Source organism: Podarcis erhardii, assembly GCF_964252035.2.
Source record: "Podarcis erhardii genome assembly, chromosome: 1".
Taxonomy (NCBI): Eukaryota; Metazoa; Chordata; class Lepidosauria; order Squamata; family Lacertidae; genus Podarcis; species Podarcis erhardii.
Genome location: NC_138497.1, coordinates 24,118,685 through 24,133,495, shown reverse-complemented (window position 1 = coordinate 24,133,495; position 14,811 = coordinate 24,118,685). Strand labels below are relative to the sequence as shown.

Below are 14,811 nucleotides of genomic sequence, written 5' to 3'. Positions count from 1 at the left end.
CAATCAGTTTGGTTTTGGTCTGTGTTTGAAAATCCTGCAAACTCCGTAGAGTATTAACCAGAGCATTTTGGTTAAACTACAAAAAATCAAAAGCATCTAAAAGCTAGATGCCCATTCCGTAATATTTGTAAGTAATGTCCAGCACAAAAAGTGGGAAGGGAAGTAGCTGACTCAAAAAAATATTGTGCTGGAGTATTGTGTTCTGTTTCAGCTATCACAGGTCATGCAGAACATGAACAAACCAGGATGTGAAGGCAAGCAGAATTTTTTTTACTATGCTTTACCGTACAGAAGCAGATACTGAAAAGATAAGCATTAATGACTTTGGAGCAACTGGCTTCAAATTATCCAGGGCAGGGGGAACTTCTTCAGCCCAAGAGTTACAGTCTCTCATGGGCAACCTTCCAGGAGCTTCGTATTAGTGGTGGGCAGGACCAGAGGCAAAAGGGGGCGGAGCAACTGATGTAGAGTAGGCCACATTCAGCCAGAGGTTTCTGTGCAAAGGTAAAAGGTAAAGGACTCCTGGACGCTTAAGTCCAGTCAAAGGCGCCTATGGGGTTGCAGCGCTCATCTTGCTTCCAGGCTAAGAGAACTGACGTTTGTTCACAGACAGCTTTCTGGGTCATGTGTCCAACATGACTAAACCGCTTCTGGTACAACGGAACACTGTGAAGGAAACCAGAGCGCACAGAAACACCGTTTACCTTCACACCGCAGCAGTACCTATTTATCTCCTTGCACTGGTGTGCTTTCCAACTGCTAGGTTGGCAGAAGCTGGGGCAGAGCAACGGGAGCTCACCCCATCGCGGGGATTCGAACCGCCAACCTTCTTTTTTTTTTTTTTAAATAATTTTTATTAACTGGCCAATCACATCAAATTAAATCACATCATATAAATTCCGAATTACAAAGCCAAATTTTTAAATTTTGTTGGGGGAACCCATACTTCAAGATCCAAAGGGGAATTCAGATCATCTTCTTATTACTGCGTTAATGTCCAAATCAGTCCCAATCGGTCCAAACAAAGTTCATAATTCTATCCAGTCTTATCTTGTGTTGCCACATCATATCTTGTTCGTATAATTTCTCTTTTTCCTTTACGATCTCTTCTGTTAGTCTCCTTAAGCCGATAGCAAGTGTTATATTCCTGTGTGGCTTTCCCGTTCCTCACTAAGTCCAGATGGTTTCCATATATCTCCTTCATAGATAACATCACTTTTTCCATCGTAAATTTTGGCATTTGTCGCTCTTAAGTCCCACCGAGGAGTTGATTCACGATATGTAAACAACTCTATCTCTCTCTTTCTCCTCCCAGACCCAAGAGCTCCCACAATGCCTCACAAAATGGCGACGGTATTTTTTCTGAGTGCGACACTCCAAAACTCTTAACTTTCCAGCTTCATCTTGAAACATTGCTTTGGATCGAAAGTTTATCTCCACACAGCCTTAAATCCACAGCTTAAGTCCTTAATTTCTGACTCATTAGGGGAGGGGGTTTCTTGTTAAATCACATAAAGAGGTAGAGGCAGGTTTTTCCCCCTCCCCCCTCAGTCATTTGTCATACCGTATCTTGGCGTTCTTCTCGTATTTTATTGTTGTCTTGTTATCAGAGATCTCTTCTGTCAGCAGTATTTACTCCCCTTTTTCCTTGATGTATGTGCAATTAATCATGTCCAAATTGTTCCTTTTAAAGATCATTGCAACCAGCGGCGCGAATCGGGAACGGCGTCGAGGAGTGCCGAAAATCCCACAGGAGGGCTTTGTGCCTAGTGCCCCCACCCCCACAAATTCGGGGGTGGTATAGGGCACAGCAGGCAAGGGCCGTCCCCCCCACAATCCTGGGGGGGTTAGGGAGGCTAATTACCCCCATCATAGCCTCCAAATTACCTCGTGTGGGTCGGAGAGATGTTATTGTCAGCCATCTTCCGATGCGCCACCTAGTGGCCCCCCGAACTGAACCGCCAACCTTCTGATCGGCAAGCCCAAGAGGCTCAGTGGCTTAGACCACAGCGCCACCCGCGTCCCCAAGCACACATCTTTCTTTGCTCTTATTTAATGCAAGGACAATAACAGTAAGCTGACTGGCTCTGGGTTTGTTGCAGATGCCAGAAAGAGGGAAACTTAACCCATCTATTCTATACATACAATTTAGAGTTCTAAGTCACCACTAATGGAGGACTATTTGATTTTTAGACTTGGACATGATAGAAAAAGGAGGAACATTTGTCAAGTTTTTTTCATGAAATGAAAACATGGTTTACAGATATGGTTTTATTTATTTATTTGTTATCCAGGGTTGTTGTTTTTTATCAAGTGGTGTATAAATTATATGAAATAAATAAAAAAGGCAGTATACACACATTATTATTATTGATCACTTATTTTTGTTTATTAGATTTTTATCTCTCCTTCTGGGCAGCTTCTCCTCACAAAACCCATATAATGAGCTTTATAAGAAAGTGAGGATAGAACCATTATCTTCAAAGTTTAGAGCCAACATTTCAACCAAACTGGATTTCAGTGCCTTGGGTTCAAACCTAGGCCGCTGGGTGTCGTATTAGGAAGATAATGTAGTGGTTTGTTAACATCCAAATACAGAGCTAATATGTAGCTGTTCCACTGATGAAATTTTCTGCTTGAATCTGCAGGAAAACCTAGAACTAATTTATTCCTCAAAGTCGAAATCAAAACTAAATATCTCTGTATCCATATGATGTTGCTGTCTGACACAAATACAGTAATGCAAATATAATTGCCTTCCAATTACTCCGACTGGGTGTTTGAATTTTCATGCATCCAATTAGAGCTAGTGTTCAAAAGATGTCAAATAAATTGTGATTAAGATAAGGGGGGAAGCTGCTGCGTATATTACTAATAATTTATCAGTTGGTTTTATATCTGCTCTAAGACATAAGGCAAGGGTCACAATTTCAAACCTGGCACCCACAAGTGTCCTGGTACCCACAAAGGTTTTCACTGGTGCCACTGGGCAGGTTTCCTAAACTCAGTTTTCATTTAAAAAAAGAAGCAAGTCTCTGACCCTCCTAGAAACAAAGTTATGGGACAAAATGTGTGGGTAACTTCTAAGCAATTTATGTGAAATGAGGAATGAGTGTGATATGTACACACACACACACACACACACACACACACATCTGAAGAATGCTCCCAGTTAGATAGCAACACTGTGTGTGTGATCAGTATTCTGTGATCTCCACAATCAAAACATAGCTGACTTCCTGTAGTAAGCATAAATTTGTCAGAGGTGGTTGTCTCACTCATTTGGTGTGATTCCACGTTCTCCATTGTAGCTATTTTGTGGCCGGCAACCCCAGAGCTCTCCCAAAATTTGATATGTGGCCGCCGGTCCCAAAATGTTGGCAACCCCTGTTCTAAGGGGTGGTGATTTTTCCTTCTGGGGAAACTATTTGTTCAAACAACCCAGTTATATTTTCTTTAGATCAGGTGTTCCCAAACTGATCTATGGCTCACCAATGTTCCATGAGCTTCATTCAAGTGGTCCATGGCACGTCTGTAAAAATACAGTTAAAAATCATGCAGCACCTAGCACAGCTGTAATGGGCAGAAAAATCCTTAAGTCTTCCACCAAGATCCTCAGCAAATTTTAAGAGATCCATGGGGAACAAAGTTTGGGGATGACTATTGCTTTGGATCATATTAGAATGTCTAGGCCTTGGGGGGCTGTCGGTTTAGCCAAGGAAAAAATCATCATTTATTTATACCCCGCCCATCTGGCTGGGTTTCCCCAGCCACTCTTGGCGACTTCCAACAGAATATTAAAATACAATAACCTATTAAACATTAAAAGCTTCCCTAAACAGGGCTGCCTTCAGATGTCTTCTAAAAGCCTGGTAGTTGTTGTTCTCTTGACATCTGGTGGGAGGGCGTTCCACAGGGAGGGCGACACTACCGAGAAGGCCCTCTGCCTGGTTCCCTGTAACTTGGCTTCTCGCAGTGAGGGAACTGCCAGAAGGCCCTTGGCGCTGAACCTCAGTGTCTGGGCAGAACGATGGGGTGGAGACGCTCCTTCAGGTATACAGTGGTACCTCTGGTTACGTACTTAATTCGTTCCGGAGCTCCGTTCTTAACCTGAAACTGTTCTTAACCTGAAGCACCACTTTAGCTAATGGGGCCTCCCGCTGCTGCTGCTGCTTGATTTCTGTTCTTATCCTGAAGCAAAGTTATTAACCCGAGGTACTATTTCTGGATTAGCGGAGCCTGTAACCTGAAGTATATGTAACCCGAGGTACCACTGTACTGGACCGAAGCCTTTTAGGGCTTTAAAGGTCAGCACAACACTTGTGCTCGGAATTGTGCTCGGAAACGTACCACTTAGGTAGTATAAGAGGCACAAATGCCCAGAGATCTACGGGTACGGGGTGGTATACAAATTTAATAAATAAACAACAGCTAGTAGTAGTAATGGCTGTGTTCTGCCTCAACGATTGGAGGTATCGTGCCTCTGAATGTCAGTTTCTGGGAATCACAAGTGGGGAGAAAGCTGTTGCTTGTTGGCTTCCCATGGGCATCTGGTTGGTCACAGGATACTGACTAGATGGGCCATTGGCCTGATCCAGCAGGGTTGTTGCTATGTTTGAGGCCACAGGACAATGTGATGGCTGTGGTATGATCACAGCACAGTCATATTCCATGCCAGTCAAAGTGAATAGATGCTTTGATGGCCACACCAAAAGTCCCTACTGGCTGCATCCAGACATAATGTCTATATCTGAGAAGCCATGGCCTAGGGACTTGTTGACTCAGTCAGGTTTTAGAGGTTATTATCTAACAGCTGTTACCCTGTAGGAACAAGCCCTGAAACTTCACAAGTCTTTCTCAACTCTTCTTGGTTATTCACAGTTTTCTGTGTTGCTGTACAAATGTGAACTTTCCTTTCTGGTTTATACGTGATCATTTGGCCAGAACTAAGAGGGGTGATGCAAGAGTGTTAAGGGGTTATAATAAATAATAATAATAAATTTTTATTTATACCCCACCCTCCCCAGCCAAGACCGGGCTCAGGGTGGCTAACACCAGGTATAAAAACAATTGATTAAAATACAACTTAAAAACAAGATTAAAATACAACATTAAAATGCAGCCTTGTTTCAGTTAAAGTGAGTTCAGAGTTTCATTTTTTTACAGTGATATAAAATCTTTTCATTTTTTACAGCCTCGTCATTTAAGGCATTTTATAAATCATCGGTATCCTAAGAGCAGCATCATGCATTGTTTATAAACGAGATTGTTATTCTCTTGATAATAACAAACATGTCTTAATATACTATGTTTGAAGTTTTCATCTGTTTTTAGTTTATTGTAGATTTTAATTATTATTTTGTAATTTTGTAATTTCTTTAGTTGTTAATTTGAATGTTTGAAGGGTTTTTTGAAAACCACCCTGAGGTTCTATTTACAATCAAGTAGTATTTGCATATTGTTACAGAGCATACATGCATACGTATTAGAGAAAAAATACCTATTCTGAAAGATGACTCTACATATGATCTCTGTTAATCCATATGGGAATAGCCTTCTATACAACTGTCTCAAGGCGATGAAAACAGCAAAAACAACAACAGTTAACCGATATATTTAAAACTATAAAATAAAACCGTACAAAATAGCCGCTCCTGGCCAAGAACAGATGGGAAATTTCCCCTGACCTCATGCTTTACCAACTGAGCTACCAAGGTGGATAATAACAATATTGCATTTTATGTTCACATTTTTATCTTAACATTTTAGTGCTGTATTTAATTTCTTCTGTGTTCTTTTTGGAGAGATTTTTGTTCTGGGACAGTCTATAAGCAAACAATCCATCAGAACACGGCAGGAGCAACTGTATGCCTGCAAGTCATATATGTAATCCTGTCTTAAATCAAAGACTGAGCTCTCCATAAAAAAATTCCTTCCAGTAGCACCTTAAAGACCAACTGAGTTAGTTCTAGGTATGAGCTTTCGTGTGCATGCACACTTCTTCAGATACACTGAAACAGAAGTCACCGGACCTTTCTATATAGTGAGAAGGTGGGGAGGGGTATTACTCAGAAGGGTGGTGGGAATGGGTGATTGGCAGATAGCTGCGATGAGCCTGTTGACGACTCTTAACGACTGCAATAGGTCTAACAGGAAAAAGCAAGGGGTGAGAAGGTGAAAAATGGCTTTGTCATGTATAATATATGATATTATATATTATACTTTATTATACATTAATAAACTTTATTATACATTATACATACTTAAATAATAAAGTATACTTTATTATACATTATATAATAAAGTATTATATTAATAAAGTATACTTTATTATACATTATACATGACAAAGCCATTTTTCACCTTCTCACCCCTTGCTTTTTCCTGTTAGACCTATTGCAGTCGTTAAGAGTCGTCAACAGGCTCATCGCAGCTATCTGCCAATCACCCATTCCCACCACCCTTCTGAGTAATACCCCTCCCCACCTTCTCACTATATAGAAAGGTCCGGTGACTTCTGTTTCAGTGTATCTGAAGAAGTGTGCATGCACACGAAAGCTCATACCTAGAACTAACTCAGTTGGTCTTTAAGGTGCTACTGGAAGGAATTTTTTTATTTTGTTTTGACCATGGCAGACCAACACGGCTACCTATCTGTAACTGAGCTCTCCATGGTCCTGATTCTTGGTTGACCTAATCTATACTTACTACACCTGCCCACAACACCCCTTTGGGCTCTTGCTGGAATGTTATATGGTGCTTTAAACTTGAAATGTAATGTGTTCCGTGCGTGTTCTGAAGCATACATTAGAGGCATTCCTAACACTCCTTTTGAAAATGTAATATGTTTGTAATCAAAGCGTTTGGGGAAATAGAGTTATTGAGTAGTACACAGGCATGAAGCTGCACAATTAATTTTGGAAAGGAAGTGTTTGGATAAATCGTGGGTGTGTTGCATTTTCAGTTGTTGGAGTATTTTCCTGGCTTGCTACGTGCCACATAATTAATGCAGTATTTTAATAACTAATTTATAAAGCCAAACATTAGCAAAAATATTTTGTCTTTCTAATGTGGCTTTGCTCTCCACCAGTCAGCTAGGTAAACAAACTACAGCTTCTTTGGAGGAAGCCATGACTGTTTAAAGTAGCATCATGGTGCTTTAAATATGTGGTGTGTGACTGTGGCCTTATCTGGCAAATAACAAAGCAAGGAAGGAAGGGGAGTTTTGCCCATGTGGATGTGAACTAGTGCAAATGTGCTCATTTTTCTCTGAAAATGAGCACAGATTAGCAGTAATGGTTCTGTAAATGAGAAAGGGAAGGCTATCTTCACTTCATCATACTTGAGCCCATCGTCAAACACCTGATACTTTTTAGCATCCTGTATTTCCGTTTCTCTGTGCTGACAGAATATTCTGATAAAGAAGCGGAGGTGTTTAATTCTGTGTGGGTGAGGTTTCATATGTTACTTCTAGCAGGCATATTTTGCTTAATAATCAAGCGAAAGGGTATCCAGTTGTTTACATGTTTGTTTGTTTGTTTGTTTGTGTGCATGCATCATTTAAATTGGAGTCTTTTTAAAATGGCCCAGTTATTAAAAAGTGAGTGCACAGTTCCTTTGTGTAAGAACAAAGACAAAGAAACAACTGCGCCACACGGTCATGCAGATATAATCAGGTCCACCACAAGGAGAAATGGAAATGAAGTGAAATAATTACGTTCCGACCCTGTGATTCTGGTGTGTCTCAAAGGCTATCAAGTCCAACCTCCCTGGCTGATGCAGGAAATCCACTGAGACACAAAAGAGTTCGGTGTGGGAAAGCTTGATGCTGGTTGAATGTTCTTACGAAACAGATCTGCTCCTCTTTTCGCCAAGCAGGAGAACATTCCAGGGTGTTCACAGGGTCAGTTTCCTTGTAATGGGAGAGCACTAGAGATTCACATTGTCTTGCCATATCTGTTGCTGTGCAGGTTTCCAAGCAGAGAATAGAATCATAAAATCATAGAGTTGGAAGGGACCACAAGGATCATCTAGTTCAGGGGTCCCCAAACTAAGGCCTGCAGGCCGGATAAGGCCCAAGGGACTCATTTATCCAGCCTGCGGCGATGCCCGACGTCCACTCTTACCGACACTGCGTTGCGCGGCTGCCCACTTCTGGGTCGGAGGAGCACCGGAAACAGCTTGTGCGCATGCACAAGCATTATTTGCGCATGCGCAAGCGTTATTTCCTGTGCACATCCGGGTCAGAGGAGGCCTGTGCACATGCACACAAGCTATTTCCAGTGCTCCTCTGACCCAGAAGTGCGCAGGTAATAGCATGTGCGAACGCGTATGGGTCCGCGCTCCCCCACCCATCGCGCGATCAGCGCTGGAGACACCAGCCTGAGGAGCAGTAAGTTTGCTGACCCCTGATCTGGTTCAACCCCCTGCAATGCATTTGTACATTGTTAAAACTTGATGGTTTCCAGAGAATGTAAGATGTTCATTTTCCCCATATGCAGTAAAGCAGGCTTCCTCAAACTTGGCCCTCCAGATGTTTTTGGCCTACAACTCCCATGATCCCTAGCTAGCAGGACCGGTGGTCAGGGATGATGGGAATTGTAGTCTCAAAACATCTGGAGGGCCGAGTTTGAGGAAGCCTGCAGTAAAGCCACAAAAATACTATGGTATCAGACATCCCTGGGAAGAGAGATTGACTGTTAAACCACTTTGGGAATTGTAGCTCTATGTGAGGAAGGGAAAGTCCCTATGCTCCTTTAACCAACATAACACTCAACTTTTTTAACCAACCCAGGGTTTTTAGAAGCAATTTTACTCCTAAAGCAGGCAATGTACTTGCTGATGATGCTTAAGGTTCCAGAAATATAGCACTTTTGTCCCAGTTTCAGCCAAATCCTGCTAAAACTTCTGATTCTGGCCTAATTCAGATTTGAAGGCTGAGACACCGAAAGGATAATAACAGCCTTTAAGGAAAATTGCAGCTTTTCTACATTAAGTCCATGTTCACCAGTCAGCTGTCTGGTGATAGACCCATTCACAATACTCATGGTAGTCAAAAATCATAACATTTAGTGCCTGTGCTATCTGCACGTTTGACCTCTTCATTCTTCATAGGAAAGTGGAATTGGGGAGGGGGGTAATTTTGAAATTTTTGAAGGGACTTTCCAGCTACTATCAAGTTAGTTCTCCCAATTAAATGGAATGCTTCTAAGAAGATAGAGGGCAATCAAGGTGCTGCAACAAAACACAACCCCTGCCTTGCACCGACATAAAAATGATTTACTTAATTATATTTACATCCTGTCTTTCCTCCAAGGAGCTCAATGTGGTTCGTGGTTCTCCCTTTTCTTTTCTCATCATCACAACAACCCTATGAGGTAGGTTAGGCTGAGAGACAATGACTGGTCCAAGCTCACTCAGTGAGCTTTGTGGTCCATTGGGGATTTGAACCCTGGTCTCCCAGCTTCTAGTCCAACACACTAACCACAACACCACAGTGGCTGTATGCTTCCTTGCCCACCAAAAATAATGAAGATACAAATTACCAGAATAAAACTGAGTGTAATAATATAAGTTGTGGTGCTGTCATGAGTATCTAATTCCTATATTAATCTAGGGATTTGTTTATTTTTGGCTAACAACACAGAACTCAAATACACTTTGCTTAGCATATTACACACCCACATGAACATTGCTGTAATTAATGGAGCACAGGAACCTTGCCAAGAGAGACCGCAGACAGGAGCTCAAAGGAAACTCTTAACACTCTTAAATGTACAGGACAAAGACATCACGTTGCAATAAGGGATGTGCTTTTTGGTGAATATTATCTACTGCCTTGTTAGTTTAGCAAAAGCGTAGGAGGTAATGACTTAGAGCAAACTCTGGGAAAGTAAAGGGAGTCTAGCACTCTGTCCTCCCCAAATTACAGACTTTCAGGGTGACAAAATGTAAGATAAACTGTAACTGTTTCTTAGTATCATCATGCTCTCTTCTCTACCAACGAGGGCCTCAGTTTTGTGAAGTCCCGTGTCAGTTTCTAACCTCAAAGTTGAGGGTTTGGGACACTGTGTTCCATTTCTAGGAAAAGGGGAAGAAAGAAGAATCTTATTTTCTTTGAGGATCCCAAGTTCTCCTTATGTTGGGGAGGAAACAAAAAATGGCTAGCAAGCATTTGGAAGCCGCCGAGGTAAAAAGAAGCAGCAATTCCAGGAGGAGCAACTATGTCCCGTGATATAAATGACAGTATACTAAGCAACTGTACTAGATTGAAGCAGATTTATAGCACAAACTCGACCTAAATCCAAATGCTCTGATTGAATTGAAGACAAAGGCTGCAAATCTAAAGTTACTAGGAGTGAACTGAAACAAATGTCTACACATAGTTTTGATTGATCTGAAAGTGTCCGGTTGCCTCTGACTGATTGCTTGATTTTCACATTTATATGCTGTTATTTTGGCCCTGCCACATATTTAAATCAACAATAAATATCCCAAAGCCTTAGTAGCTTCAGTCAATCCTCACAAAATAACCACAGCAAGCAGCTTCAACAATAAATATGGGTAAATATATAACTGTTGCCAAATATCTGAAGAAATGGGGGTGGGGAATGTTTTCTTCTCCTTAAAGGACACAAGCCTAACAAGTCTGCCTCAAGAGACAATTCACAGTAGAAAAGATACTACCGCTTACAGCCATCCACTTTACTTCAGGTACTACAGGTATGCCACCACATTCAGATGCATAGAACACAGGAAGTTACCCTGTACTGTGTCAAACCATTGGTTCATCTAGCTGACTGTTGTCTAATTTAGGGGTAGCCAACAAAGTGTCTTCCAGATGTTGTTGGACTACAACTCACATCAGCCCCAGCCAGCATTCAGGGGTGATGGCAGTTATAGTCACAAAACATCTGGAGAGAACCAGATGTTCTCTCCTGTCTAATCTGACCAACAGAGGTTCTCCAGGATTTCAGATGAGTCCCATCTCTACCTGGAAATGCCAGGGATCGAACCAGGGAGGCCTTTTGCATAACTGCTAACTGTGTGAGGGAGTACACACCATTAGGGCTTTTAGAACCCCTCTTGGGGGAACTTTGGGGTCGGTTTTTGTTTTGTTTTAAATTATAATGGAATGGATGAGTGCAGGCGATAATGCCATTCCACCCACCTTCCAAATAGTGTATGTGACATCCAGCCCATCTTTCCTAGAAGGATGGAAAAGACCAGCAGGTAACTTAATAAAATGGGAAGAAACAGTACGAGCAATTTAGATAAATGTCTCATTTAAAGTTAATCTCTAAATTCCACAAGAACAGGAGGAGATGGATCCCAGTAAGTCAACCATCCACAAATGAATGACTAGAGCCACTCAGATCTTGTTGGTGCTACCCAACTCCAGTTTACAGCTCACCCATGAACTCACTGGGTACCATTGGACAAACCACACTTTTTCAGACCCAGCCACTCATCTGCGAAACAGAGATAATACCCTTTGAAGGGCTGTTGTAACAAATACTAGATCAAGTTTATGAAGCACTCAAGAACATTACATGGATGACTATGATGATTCCTATCTGTTACTGAGATCACATCTAAAGATGACGACGATGATTTATTAAATGTGTATACTGCCCTGTTCCCACAGGTTTCAGGGTGGTTCATGACATAAAATCACAAAATACATAAATAAAGATTCTTACATGAAAATGGCTATTTTCAGCATCCCTTGCCCTTTTGCCTGTTCCTCTGTTCTGCTCAGAAGTCTTGCCCATGTGACTTTTCCCTGTTGTTTTTGTCTTCCAGGTTTTGGCATGACCACACCGGCCACTGTCACAGGCAAGCTTTTCCTGATATTCTATGGCCTTATAGGCTGTGCAGGGACCATTTTGTTCTTCAACTTGTTCCTGGAGCGCTTGATCACCATCATAGCCTATGTCATGAAGTCCTGCCGCGAGAGGCAACTAAGGCGGAGGGGGGGCCTTGCCCAAGACAGCCATCACACTCCTGGGACCGCCGAAGTGGACAGCTTGGCAGGATGGAAGCCGTCCGTATATTACGTCATGCTTATCTTGTGCATTGCATCCATCATTGTTTCCTGTTGTGCCTCTGCTCTGTACTCTCCCATGGAAGGGTGGACGTATTTGGACTCTCTTTATTTTTGCTTCGTGGCCTTCAGCACCATTGGTTTTGGCGACCTGGTGAGTGGCCAGAACACCCACTATGAGAACCGAGGCCTTTACCAATTTGGCAATTTCCTGTTCGTACTCATGGGGGTTTGTTGCATCTACTCCCTCTTTAACGTGATCTCCATCGTCATCAAACAGTCTGTGAATTGGATATTAAGGAAACTGGACAGCACGTGTCATAGGTGCCAAAGAAAACTCTTCCGGTCGCGAAGGAATGTTGTGGTGCCGGGAGTTGCCCGGAGCCAACGCAACATATCCATTGAGTCAGATGGTGTCCTCGAGAGCGAGGCAGATGGGCGCAGGCTGTCCGGCGAGATGATCTCGATGAAAGACCTCTTAGCGTCTAACAAAGTGTCACTGGCCATCATGCAAAAACAGTTGTCCGACAGTGCCAATGGCTGCCCCAGAGCAAGCATCGCTTCTAGACAAAACGGTTTTGCTGGCGGCGTAGGCGCTTTGGGCATTATGAACAACAGGCTGGCAGAGACCAGTACGGATAGAGACATCCACGCTGGGAGGGGATCACTGGGTAACAGATAATGAAGGGTCAAATGTCATCACAGAGACAGAACTAACTGAGCAGGCCACCTCTTGAGAAGAGGTGCCTTTAGTGTTGTTGCTGGCAGTTTGGACCTCTTGCATTTTGCACTGCGCCGCCGATCCACCCTTGCCCTGCAGACCCTGCCAAAGAACATCCCAGTGGTGTCATGTAGTGTAGCTGCAATTAACAAGCTTCTTCCGCATGTATTTAAGTTTAGGTCTGAGTTAGGAGCAAGGGGAAATGGAGAGAAACCATGCAGATGCGTTGCTCGCTTTGTTTTGGCTGGCACCTCAGTCCTGAAAACGCTCAGGAGAGCAAGCAGTTAAAGTTGCAGTAGTAGTCCCAATCCAAAGATGTTGTGCACCAGAAAGTGCGGTACAAGAACAACTGTGTGTGTCGGAAGGTGCAGGAAGCAACCGCATAGGTGGATAGCTGAATAGCCCAGCAGTGACTCCTCTGTGGCTTTCAGATGCTGTTGGACTCCAATTCCCATCAGCCCCAGCTGATCCCCGTGGTCAGAGATGATGGGAGTTGTAGTCCATCAACATCTGGAGAACACCAGGTTAGGCCCCCCCCCCCCGAAATAGTCACTTGCCTTTGATTTCACTAGTGAACAGTCATTCGCTACTGGGTCCAAGAGTGACTAGCCACCTGAGTTTTGTGCTCCTGAATAGCAAAAGCCTTGTGAATTTGGAAATGGAGAGTGGATCTCTTCTCCTTCAGCTGCCCAGACCATTTATCTTCTTGCATGCATTGGAATCCTACACTGTGTGGCATGTGCAGAAGACATAATCGGGAGATCTGCATGCAGTGGTATCATGTGTGGGTTTGTGTGCAAAAAAAGGAAGAAGTTTTATTGCACATTTTAGGATCAGTGCTATTTTTCTAGAAAAAGAAGTGCCAGAACTCACCATTATCACTTCCCTCGTTCTCTTAGAAAGAGAGGTGCCGGAACTGAGTTCTGGCTGGGGGAAAACAGCCCTGTTTAGGATCACATGTATCTGATAGCAAAACTTTGCCTCACAAGGAAAGATACGTGCCTATGTGTCTTTCATTGTGAGGCAGTGTTCTGCCATCAGACACACTAGATTAAATTTAAGTTAAATCCCATAGAGTCACCAGGCACCCAGGTTTCAAAATGCAAGTGCTCCTATTATGAAACTTGATCCATAGCTGCTATCACTACCATCAATAGATCTCTGCAAAAAGGTGACGTTCTCAAAATCTACAAAAGGGGTAGTAAAATGGAAAAGCATGGAAATGATCAAGCACAAACACATGTCAAAATAATTTCATAGACTTGCTGTTTACAGTCAAGCCAAAATATAATGTGCGGCTAGGAAGGAACAGGAGAAACGTAACACTGATATTTTATTATCTAGGCTGTAGCTTTATAACTTTATAAGACCATGAGTTTGGGAAACAGAAAAGTTTCAGTTTGGAGAGGAGATGCTAGCAGAGGTCATTTGGGAACCGTATTAAGGCCTGCTTTATGAAAACATTTTTATTAATAACCACAGGAAGAACGTGGGAGTGTGCTGTTCCAACCTGAACATGACCCTAACTTAAAAGGTACTGTAATTCTCCAAAGGACTGAGAAATTACGTGGGACTAATTGGATGGCCTCATGAACTGAAATGGTAGAAATGGAATGAAAATGGGCATTGCAAAATGTAAGGCCATGTATTTGGAAGCAAACAATAAAAGATGTTTGTTACCTGCCGAATTAGTAGTTGAAAACAACCCACAGAGAAAATGATTTCAGGATATTGGTTGATCACTAAATGGCAATCAGCCACCGACATGACACAGCTGCAAGAATGGCAAGTATAACGCTTAGAAGTATTAGGTGTGGAAAAATAGTAGTATAGAGCACTTTTAGTATAAAGCCTTGATTTTGTTTTCCTCTGTGAGGAATACAACCTATCCATTAAAACAGTTAAAACTTTCTTCTTCTTCTTCTCCTTCTCCTTCTTCTTCTTCTTCTTCTTCTTCTTCTTCTTCTTCTTCTTCTTCTTCTTCATACCCCACCCATTTGACTGGGTTGCCCCAGCCACTCTGCATGGCTTCCAGCATATACAA

General features: G+C 42.5%; 1 protein-coding gene and 1 long non-coding RNA gene across 2 annotated transcripts in view; both read left to right on the top strand.

Annotated features, from left to right (window-relative positions):
• Positions 1-13,307, top strand: part of KCNK13 (potassium two pore domain channel subfamily K member 13) — a 64,462-nt gene extending 51,155 nt beyond the window's left edge. The window contains exon 2 of the mRNA XM_081864025.1: positions 11,806-13,307. Coding sequence (XP_081720151.1) covers positions 11,806-12,728 — 923 coding nt within the window. The 3' untranslated portion in view covers positions 12,729-13,307. The remainder of the gene's footprint in view (positions 1-11,805) is intronic.
• The window catches only part of LOC309344993, a 165,213-nt gene extending 150,758 nt beyond the window's left edge, over positions 1-14,455 (top strand). The window contains exon 2 of the long non-coding RNA XR_014157965.1: positions 13,675-14,455. This is a non-coding gene — a long non-coding RNA (uncharacterized lncRNA). The remainder of the gene's footprint in view (positions 1-13,674) is intronic.
• The last annotated feature ends 356 nt before the right edge of the window (positions 14,456-14,811 follow it).